Source organism: Poeciliopsis prolifica, unplaced genomic scaffold (genome assembly GCF_027474105.1).
Source record: "Poeciliopsis prolifica strain line A6 unplaced genomic scaffold, Auburn_PproV2 SCAFFOLD054, whole genome shotgun sequence".
NCBI lineage: Eukaryota > Metazoa > Chordata > Actinopteri > Cyprinodontiformes > Poeciliidae > Poeciliopsis > Poeciliopsis prolifica.
Genome location: NW_026562429.1, coordinates 770,161 through 781,408, shown reverse-complemented (window position 1 = coordinate 781,408; position 11,248 = coordinate 770,161). Strand labels below are relative to the sequence as shown.

At 49.5% G+C, this 11,248-nt stretch overlaps 1 protein-coding gene across 1 annotated transcript; it reads right to left on the bottom strand.

Annotated features, from left to right (window-relative positions):
- Positions 1-240: 240 nt before the first annotated feature.
- LOC129378968 (la-related protein 4B-like) lies at positions 241-10,640 on the bottom strand. The gene is made up of 16 exons (XM_055059477.1): positions 10,550-10,640; positions 7,779-9,713; positions 6,267-6,408; positions 6,080-6,190; positions 5,953-6,001; positions 5,666-5,802; positions 5,463-5,566; positions 5,283-5,393; positions 4,407-4,667; positions 4,244-4,323; positions 2,792-3,004; positions 2,359-2,437; positions 2,189-2,290; positions 2,032-2,120; positions 1,891-1,960; positions 241-1,100 (listed from the first exon to the last, which is right to left on the bottom strand). Exons 2-16 carry the CDS (start codon positions 9,081-9,083, stop codon positions 972-974), a joined length of 2,982 nt encoding a protein of 993 aa, XP_054915452.1. The 5' UTR covers positions 9,084-9,713; positions 10,550-10,640; the 3' UTR covers positions 241-971.
- Between the last annotated feature and the right edge of the window lie 608 nt (positions 10,641-11,248).

Here is an 11,248-nt window from a genome sequence, read left to right as displayed (position 1 = left end):
CTGGCAGATCCAGAAATGATCAGTTTAATCTGAGTAAAGTGTGATGAATTGGGCCCAGGACGGATCATTTCATTAGTATGCTGCATGCTATTCATTAGGCCGCTGATGAAACAAATGCTGAGCCAAACAAAGTAATTAGAGTTGTGATGTGGCTCTACTGCCATCTGCTGGTTAGGAGAAGGAAATACATCTGCAAGAGGCTGAACGACTCAGAGCTTCATACAATAAAATCTAAACATGTTCCTTGTAAAGGCACTTCTTTAATATATTTCTGTTCAGCATTCTGTACATTTGTACACAGCAACATATGTCACAGTGGTGCCAGCTTTACATTCAAACTTCACATCAGAAAACAACATTTGTCTCTTTACAATCAAAAGAAAAAACATTTCTTCAAGTTGAATCAGTTTGTTCTTGGACGCTCAGCGGTCAAAACTCAGCAAGTTAAATAAGTCAACAACTAAAACAGGCCAGTTTAACACAAATAAAACTGAATCCATGTTTAAAATTAAATAAAACAGTCAGAGCAACAATAAAGAGTTGGTATTCAGTACTTTCAAACATACAGGAAGGCTTACAGATCTGGTTATTAATTGTTGGGCTTGTAAACACAGGAAGGATCCACTTCAGACTTAAAAATTCAGAATAAAAAACAGAATCCTGACAGAACTTCCTGTCCAGAGCCGACGGCCAAATACAATAAACCTGAAAATAATGCCTGGCTCTCATTCCTCTGAGCCCAACAAGACAAGAAACAAAACTAAAGAATTACAAAACATTTACAGATTATTAACAGTTCCCTGCCAAAAAATGAAAGTGTTAAAAATTTCTCTTCAGCATCAGCAGTTTTTATAGTTCTAAGATTAAAAATCCTGAGCTTGTAAAGGCTGGTACTTTACTTACTGATCAATCTTTATAATAAATATACAGCCAGCTATACAACTACACATTCCCATCGGACCGGTTTTGTCTCACAGCGGCAGCAGAGGCTGTTGGGATGCCTGGTACTCCACGGAGGGGGCGGGGTCAGCCAGCGGCGCCGACGCCTCGTTGGACGAAGCCTTCTGGCAGATCTCAGCGTAGCTCAGCTTCTTCAGCTCCTGAAGGACGTGAAGAACAGAACCGGGCGTCAGGAGGCGGAAACACCGACATGCTTCAATTATTCATCTTTACAAACACCAAACACTGTTTGTTTTTAAACCAACAAATGAATTCACTTCGAATACAGCTGGGTTTTCCCACAACGTTTTCATAAAGCGGACTGTGATGCGATTAATGACATCACACAATGGACCCGATAAGCTGCATTAAAACCCGCAGACAAAAGAAAACGGATAAAACTATTTTAGTAACTGATTATTTTAACAAAAGAAATTGGCATATTCTGATAATTTTTCATATACGTCTTTTATGCAATATTAGAAATACATTAAAAAGTGAAAATCAACAGTGTTCAATTACTTTTAAAGAAAGAAGTTTATTGCCTAAAATGCAGTGTCATCGTTCCTTCAGTGAACGCTTGTAGAAAACGATAAATCTGCAGATAAAATCCTCCCAACATCAACAACAAATTTACAGAAAAAGGTTTTCATCTTGAATCCCTGATTAGTTTAATCTCTTTAAAAGAGATTCAGTGTATATTGGTGAACAAAGCAACTATTTGAGATGGTTTGTCCCGGGACAGTTTTAAATAAAAGGTTGAAATGTTTCATGTTGAAGAGACTAATCAGGGAGCAACAGCCTGCTGTTGCCAGGCTCTGTGTTGTTAAAATTGGAAACATTTTGTTCTTTTCTCCCGTTGAACTGAACCCAGAGACCAGCACCATGTAATGACCCACATTTCCCCTCTGGCTGATCCGGGTGATAAACCGAGTCCTGAATGTGTCTTACTGCTGCTGGTTCCAGTGGCAGCTGGACAGGTTTGTCCTCCACCGTCGTCTCTCCGCTGTCCCCGTCTTTCCTGTGCACAACAACACAGCTGCATGTGAAGCCTCCGCTCTGGTCGCAGAGCCGCAGCAGCTGGATACTCACAGCAGAGACGCCGGCTGAGGCTCCACTGGAGGAAGTGATGATGAGGAGGATGAGGACGAGGAGTTTGAGCTGCTGCTTTTTGTGGGACTCTGAGGATTCAGACACACAGGTCAGACTGGAACTGATTCAGGTGTGGGTGTGTGTGAGAGTGTGTTACCTTGACGCTGTCGTTAGCTGCAGGTGTCGTCGCCGTGGCAACATTTGCAGTAGACAGGGGGGGGAAGCTGGACAGGCTGAGCTCCAGAGGAGGAGGAGGAGGCTGATGAAGAGGAGACAGAATGGGAGTGGTTCACTTTCCACAGTCTGACCTCTGCTGTGTTTTCTTACCTCAGCGTTCAGTTTGGGTCTCTCCAAGGATTTCTCGGTCTCTCTCCTCTTCTGGCTGAAGGTTCCCCTCCTGCTGTAACTGAGACAGGAAAACAAAACCTGTTTTATGCTCATGTTGCAGAGCGTAAACCTAAACTCAACTTTTCCATGTTTTATTGCTTACTAACGTCAAACTTCAGTGTTTTGGGGGTTTTATGAAAGACAAAGAAAAAGTATGGATTAACTGTGAAGTGGAAGAAAATATTTTGCATAGGTCTTCCAACAAAAACAACAAAAAAGAAAATCTGAAAAATGCAGAGTGCATTTGTATTCAGCCGATCTGAGTCAAAACGTTGTCTACTAAGGTTTGGTTAGTATTTACCAAAGCGAACAGGAAGGCCTGCTGAGCATGAATACAGCAGCTGTGCTTCTGCAACAGGAACAGATACATTACCTTCCCCGGTCAGAGGGGGGCACCAGAACCTGTTTGTTGGATTCTGTTCTTCCGCCCCGGCTCTGCCGGCGCAGGCCGCCCCTCAGCCGGCCCCGCCGGGCCCTCAGGGAGGGAGAGGAGTATTGGTCTGCAGACGGCTGCTCCGACGGCTGGTAGAGGTCCGAGTGGTGGGTCTGCCAGCGGTCGCCACAGCTCAGCATCCTGGAGCCCCTCCTGCAGGTACAGACCATAATCAGCCCCAACCCGGTCCAAACAGGTCGGGACCGGCTCAGACCCGGTCCAACAGGTTGGGACCGGCTCAGACCCTGTCCAAACAGGTCGGGACTGGCTCAGACCCGGTCCAACAGGTCGGGACCGGCTCAGACCCGGTCCAACAGGTCGGGACTGGCTCAGACCCGGTCCAACAGGTCGGGACCGGCTCAGACCCGGTCCAACAGGACGGGACCAGCTCAGACCCGGTCCAAACACGACGGGACCGGGTTTGGACTGGCTCAGACACGGTCCAAACAGGACGAGACCGGCTCAGACCCGGTCCAAACAGGTCGGGACCGGCTCAGACCCGGTCCAAACAGGTCGGACCGGTTTGGACTGGCTCAGACACGGTCCAAACAGGACGGACCGGGTTTGGACCGGCTCAGACACGGTCCAAACAGGACGGGGCCGGCTCAGACCCGGTCCAAACAGGACGGGGCCGGCTCAGACCCGGTCCAAACAGGTCGGGACCGGCTCAGACACGGTCCAAACAGGACGGGGCCGGCTCAGACCCGGTCCAAACAGGTCGGGACCGGCTCAGACACGGTCCAAACAGGACGGACCGGGTTTGGACCGGCTCAGACACGGTCCAAACAGGACGGGGCCGGCTCAGACCCGGTCCAAACAGGACGGACCGGGTTTGGACCGGCTCAGACACGGTCCAAACAGGACGGGACCGGCTCAGACACGGTCCAAACAGGATTATGTTACCTTCAGTTGTCATAATCCTTTATATATGAAATATCACTTAAAAGAAATTTAACATTGTAATTTAAGGCCATAAAATTGGGCTTCTGTCTCTTTAAGAATCTCATATTATTTCTGAAGCTCTGCCTACAGGAAGAACATGGAACATGGCTCCTCTATTAACCCTTTAACAGCTTTTTTACCAGCATTGCTCCGAATAGCTCCTACAATGAGCTTAGCAGCTCCAACAGGTGTTTGCTAATTGCTGCAGGCTAGTCTGAAGGAGCTGAGAGGGAGAGAGCTGTTCTGTGAGGTTCGCCTCGAAGGAGGAGCTAGGTCCAGCTGTAAAATGGTTGCCATGGGGAATAAAGGATTTCTCAAACATGAATGAGTGAATTGAGGCTTTTGCTCTTGAAGGAGACAGTGACATTATAAGATGATGTAGAGCTGATAAAAGTGGATTAGTTTGACACTGGCCCTTTAAGACCGGCAGCAGCAGGGTGGTGGTCGTACCTCTGTCTGTGAGCTGCGTGCGGCTTGAAGGAAGAAGCTGCTGGAAACTCGTTCATCAGGTTGTTCATCAGCAGCTCAGGCTGCAGAGAGAATCAGAGTTAATGACTGAGTGGAACCACAAAAGGAACCAGGTCCGGGTCAGGAAACCCTGTTCTGCTCTCACCTCCACGTTCTCCTGGTACTGGGCCGCGGTGGCGGGCCATGCCTCGTTGTTCTGGTCAAACATCTGCTGAGGGAGGCACGACGGGTTGAACGTGGTGGGGGGGAAGTAGGAGCTGTAGCGGCTGCTGCACTGGTCCAACTGGACGGGCCTGTAGCCGTTCTTGGGGGCGAAGGAGGCGATGGCCATAGTCTTAGCTTTGATCCGGGCCATGATGGGCTTCCCCTTAAACACCCGGACCTCCTCTCTCAGGTACCTGTAGGCCTGAAGGACCGGCCATGTTACTCTGTCGCATCCCACTCACTGATAGGATTACGATCTGACAGAAATACAGCCAAGCTGCTGGGAGCAGACGGTCTGCTGGAGGCTGCAGAGGACCTGAGACTGGGGTCAAAGTTCACCTTCCAGCAGGGTGACCTCTGTGAACATGGAGTATGGTTCTGGTTCTGGTGTGTTGTACGAACAGCTCTGATTATGACTAAATCACTACAGCAGAGACCTGATGATGAACACCAGATCTGGACGACTGGAGCGCCGATCAAAGCAGACTCATGTCAGAATGGCCCAGTCAAAGCCCAGGTTTAAATAAGAGTGATAATGTTGGATCAGTTTAACTGATTTTTAAAAGAAAAACCGAACAGAGAAGCAAACAGCAAAACCTTTGGTAATTCTTCCCGGAGTGGTTTCTTTTGTTTGCTGTAAATGTCCAGGCTGTAGCGTCAGCAGCTCAGACGTCTGAATGGATAACAACAACTTCAAGTTCATAACAGGAAGATAACTGAATGTCTTCAATATTACTTGATAGCTGGATCGGTGACCAGCTCTCCAGCAGCTTTGTGGTTTGAAACTCAAGTAAGACTTCGACAGGAGCTGTTGTACCTGCTGAGCGTCAGCCTCTGACTGAAAAGTGAGGAACCAGTTGTCGTTGTTGACGACCTCACAGCTCAGGACTTTGGGCAGGTTCTCTCCTTCGAACAGAGCCTCCACCTCCTGCAGGGAATACAGAGTGGTAAAGCCTGCAGAGAGCAGCAGGCGGATCGGTGGAGCAGCGGGACTCACCTCTGCAGGCGTGGTGTCAGGAATCTCTCGCAATATCACAACGCAGCGGTTCTGTCTGGGGCGGACCTTCTGCCCGCATGGGGCCACCTGGACCAGAGGCATGGCTGCCGACCAGAGAGCAGGATGTTAGAGCTTATTCTGGTGATTAAAGTTTTTTAGAGTGAAATATTGATATATTAGTGGGAGCCAAAACAAGGAGCCACATTTGAGAATGTCTGAGATGAGCTCCAGGTCTGTGGTGAGGTTCTTGATGCCGTCCAGACTGGCCAGCGTGGCGATAGAGACGTACTGGTCGTTGTCCATCTGGGACTTCAGGTACAGGTCGCTGCTCAGATAATCCCTGAGAAGGAGAGCAGGAGAAGCTGACGGAGAGATTAGATCCAGAAAACAGCAAAACACACATTTCTCTGTGCTCAGAGACACATGGAGAGCAAACACGGTGGGTAAAGGAGCTTTCTGCTGCGCCGGCCGCTCTGGTTCCATATGTTACCTGGTCAGGCAGGACTCCAGAGCTCTGCTCAGTTCCTCTCGGATCTCATCTGGAAACAGAACAGATGTTTTCAGTCCAACAATGTGAGAAGTGTTGCTGCTGGAGAGCGTGTGAATCCAGCTCCTACCTGTAACCGGAGGATCAGAGGTCTCTCCGTTCACCGCCAGAGCTTCAGGCGTTTGAGTCAGATACTCGGCCTCCGCCAGGCCCACGTTCCCTTCAAACTCCGACACAAACCCTGATGGGATGGCAACAGGGGAAGGTGAGGTAAAGAGGATGGCGTGATGCGGTGAGGCGTCGGACCCTGGGCTCACCTTCCTGGTGGTTCAGGTTGTCGGGGAGCTGCAGCCACGGCTGCTGCAGCTGCTGGTAGTCTGGGTCGGGGATGTGGAAGCTCAGGTTGGGGTCGTTCCATACTTCAGCTTCAGGGTTGAGACACGGAGCAGCAGCAGCTTCCTGAAACAAACAACATTCAACTCAGAATGTTCAGAGTTGCTGGTGATGTGAGCAGACAGGAAACAAATCCATATCCTGATGAATGTCCTGAGTTCAGTTTAGACTCTGGTTCAGCATATTGAGCCACTTCTCAGATTAACAACAGCTTAACTAGTTCATCAAACCCTTAACTAGTTCTCAGTTCACTCAGGTTAAAACAGAATCTGTTCATGTTCAGACTTCAGTAGGTAAATGAGTCAACAGGTTTATTTCTTGTTTTTTCCAGGTTGAGTGGTTGGAGCAACTTTAGTAGTCAGAACTTTGACAGCATCACAAACCAGAAACTGATAAGGATTCCCAGTTCCAGACTGGGAACCAGAGGCAGAAACCAGTGTGCTGATCAGCAGTGTTTCAGCTGCTATTAACTCTCTGGTTCAATGGTTTTATCTTGTGATTTTAGTTATTTTATATTTTATTGTTTCTACATGATTACATAAGAAGTTTTGATCAACAGAAATTTGCTTTTAAATGTGATGGATAAATAAACCTGATTGATTGTCACATTTAAACTCTGCTATAATTTAGTTAAATTCTAATTAAAACTGAAATTTGACCAAAGAATGTTTCACTTTATAGAATGAAATAAATGGAAACCCCTAAAAAAAAATAAAAAAATCAGCAAAATTATTACATTCAGACAAAATTACTACATTTTGTCTGAATTCAGAAAATGTAACCATCGTTGATGTGGGACTTGCAGTTGTCTGGCAAATTGTCCCAAAGCGCTGAAGCGTCAGGAGAACCGTAGATCAGCAAAGTGCAGCTGTATTCTGACATGTTTTCATAACGTCATATCATCTTCTAAATGATGTGACAGAGAGACGAGAGCCTGGTCTGGTTTTCTCCTCAGACCTTCCTCACCTTCACGATTCAATCATTTTTTTTCTTACCAATTAATATTTTGCTCTGAATCTTCTCTGCTCCAGACTTCCAAATCTGTTTTTCAATAAAACGCCTCAGATTGAAAAGTTGCTAAATCATAACTTGTACATCACAGCTCCAGACAGATTATGATGCACACATGAAACACAGCATGGCTGCTCACTGATCCTTCTCAGAGCTCAGTTCAGGTTCAGAGTATAGAAAACATCGCTGTTAGGGTCAAAGGTCAGCACAATCACCTGAATGTAATGAAAACCATGACTCCAAGTTAACTCCAGCCTGGATTATCAATAAAACCTAAAATCTTCAAACTGTGTGTCAAACCTAGAACATCCCAGATGTTTTCCTCCCAGTGTGTGTGTGTGTGTGTGTGTGTGTGTGTGTGTGTGTGTGTGTGTGTGTGTGTGTGTGTGTGACACATGGAGCAGTAGAGCTGGAGCCAGACTTACAGCCTGGGAGCCAGTGGTGTGCCAGTCCCAGACGCAGGGCCCCTGGGGCGTCGCCGTGCTGTAGGGGAAGGCCCCCAGCAGGGCCATGGAGGGCTGCAGCTCTGACACCAGGGCCGGGATCTGCTCCTCTTCCTCGCCCTTCGTCCTGTCCACCTCCGACGCGCCCTGGGCCAGAGCGTCGGTGTTCTGGTCCGGGCTCAGCCGGATCCAGGGCTGTGGGTACAGGCGGCAGATGGACGCCTCGGCCAGTTCTCCCAGCAGCTCCGACACCATGTCCCTGATCCCGCCCTCCTTCTCCACCTCTTCCTCTTCCTCCTTCTCTTCCTCAGCGGCTGGGACTTCCTGGTTCAGGAAGTGAATCTCGTAGGACGGAGTGGAGGCATAGACATCGATCTGATCCGGGTCCACTGGCACCGAACCAGAACTCTCCTGGCAGCTGGCATCAGTAACCATCCAGTCTGGGGCAACGGGAAGTAAACTCTTCATCTCCTCCATGTTGTTTCTGTCTGAGGACGAGTCAGAGGTCCGATCTGGGCTGGGGGGGGGTCTCTGACCCGCTGGAGTAAACCTGTCAGACCGCGTCTCCTCGTGTGAGGAAGAGGAGGAAACAGGAGAGGAAGGTGGCGGCCCAGAGCGACTGGGGAGATGGTGGCTTATACCTTCATGGTTCTGAGGTCCAATCCGGTTCCAACCCTCTGGTTCCTGTACACCAGAGGCAGCATCACCAGCCTCTGCAAGGCTTCTCTGAATGATGACCTCTGACCCCTGCAAAGCTTCATCACAGAGCGCTGCCTTAGTGCTTCCTGTCGGCTCTTTGGGTTCCTGATGGAAGGAGTCTGACCCGGGAGCCAGCGGGGTGGCGTTCTGACCACGTCGGGTCGGGGTCGCTCTAGCATTGATGACCCTGCAGATGACCTCTGTGTGGCGCAGTCGGAGGGTCGGCCCCTCCAGCAGAGGAAGGTCATCCTCATCTTCCTCCTGGAGCAACATTCGGACCTCGATGGTCTTTGAACCCGGACGGTTCTGGACTTCCTGCTCCGCTCTGAACCCAGACCCATCCCTGGTTTGCTCTGCTTCTTTCTTCCTTAAGCGGATGTTTTCTTCTTCTGTGGTGGCGCCGAAGTCCTTCAGCTGATAGTTGTCCACTGTGGATGCCTGAGGGTCCTCGCCGCTCAAGGCGGCCTCACCCTTTTGATTGAACACTCCGTCCTTCTCCAGAACCGAGCCAGGATCCAGTTTGTCAGCAGATATGACTTCCAGGTCATGTGACCAGGCTATACCTGCGTGGGCATGGTCCCTGAACATGCTGGCCTCTGATTGGCTGCAGGTGTGCCGGGCAGAGCCGTCTGGGTCCAGCTGGGCTCCAGCTCCTCGGCTCCGATGGGGCAGATGCTGTAGAAGCTGCGGTGCGTTGCTGCGGCGCTGAGCGGGAGTCCTGCTGCGACCTGGGGGCCCGATTGGGGACCCGGCTCTGGCCCTCCCTGCTCGCCGTGCTCCGGCGCCCCGCTGAACCCCGCGGCCCGGTGCGTGGCGGTCTCCAGGGTCTCCGGGCCGAGCGGACTCTGGGTGGACACCTCCATGTAGGGAGGCGTCCCACGGCCGGAACTGGCCTCCCGCGTCCCAGTAGCCATTGCTCTGATATCTGTGCGTGTATTTGTGGTGATGACGGCCTCTGGGCTCTTGTGGGGCTGCTGCGGTTCTGCCTCACCGCCAGACAGAGCCACCTGGGTGCAGTCCGGGTCGGGCCGATCCTGTTCCCTGGCCGGCTCCTGGTCCTCCAGGCGGGCGCTGTGGGCCACGGCCTCAGCCTGCCTCCTGACCTGCTCCGTCAGCGTGCTGAGCCCGTCCTGGAGGGGCGGCGATAACAGAACGCTCCTCTCAGTCTGCGGCTCGGGGCCGAGCTCCTTACTAAAGCAGCAGCCCATCTTCTCCGGCCTGGAGGGAGAGTAAAACACAAGTCTGCTACGGCCGCACTCACCAAGAGCCAAACAACATGAGAGTAACACAGCAGCTGCTCCTCGCCGCCGCCGGCCCGCATGCGGGAACAGGAACGCTCCCCCTTCGGCCCCGCCCCCCCGCCGGCCTTCCCAGAATAGCCGGAGTGAGGGGCTCACATGTCCCTGCCACTCAACCCAGGGAAGGTGGTCTATGTGTTTGAATTAGGGCACAGACAGAGAGGAGTCACATGATCCAACAGCCCACCAATCACTGAGCTGGGTTCTTCCAGGAAATCCCCCTCCCCCCTCCAGGTCCTTCCCTTCTCAACCTGCCATGTGTGAGGATAATCTGTCCATAGAGGATCCTTCTTTTATTTTTGATTTTACTCATTAGCTTTATTTGTTAGGGACAAACACAATAACAGACAACTTGAATGAAGCAGCAGTCCCACGCCTGAATCATGATGCTAATAGCACAAGCTAATGTGCAAAACTTCGCCCTAGATGGGTTTTTCTAGTGAAATAGCAATAATAATGTAAAATGATAAAACATGACATTAACAAAACATGCAAAACCATACACCTTAAACAAAGAAATGAAAAGCAATTGGTGTGGATAAAATGTTGTTTTTGACATAGTCAGAGTTTTTTGTTTGTTTTTTGAACAAATTGAATTATGAGTCAGTCGGCTCTAGAAACATGACAGAAAGCTGCAGTGACAGCTAGATTTCCTTTAATAATCACAAGCAGAGAGTAAAAGTGCACTGGAAGGAAAACGCATCATGTGTCTGTAGCCCCCCTCTGAACACCGACAGGCCCTCTGAGGTGATTTACCTGGTAAACACAGTAATAACCAGGAACCAGCTCTCCGAGCGTCAGCTGCACCTCTAGATCAGCTGGGTAGAACGGATTCACTTCTGACGTCATGGAGGACGTCGGCTCAATGGGACGAGTGCTGCTGCTGCTGGTCGCCACGGAGACTGTTGGGGGGAGCAGAGCAGCAGTTAGCTAACTCAGCATGGATGTGAACTCAAAATGAGACGTCAGGTTGGGCCAACAATAAAATAGCGAAAAAAAAGAAGAAAGAAACACGAAGAATCAAGCTGCAATGGTCCAGTCAAAGTCCAGGCCTCAGCCTTGTTGATACCTGTGAGAACTTTTTCCAGTGTTTTCTAGACCATTGGAAAAATAAATTACACTTAAAAAAAGTGAATTTGTTACAAGTAATTCAATATGTAATGTTTATCAAGTTATCATTTTAAACAAACATAAGTAAATTGAGTTTGAAAATTTAAATTTGATTACATGTCAGAAATTAAGTTTTTTTGAGTTTTTTTTCCAAGTTGAAGCTCCTTTCTCTTTTTTCATTGAACGCACCAAACCTGAAAACGTCCAGCTCACTATAAAACAGAAAATCTTTGGATAAAGTGAAAACTGGCAAGCAGAGATAAAGACCTGCTGGGTGATTCTCTACTCTTTGCCAGCCAATGAGAAAAGGCCCGGTGCTGCAGGACTACGATCTGGACCGCATTA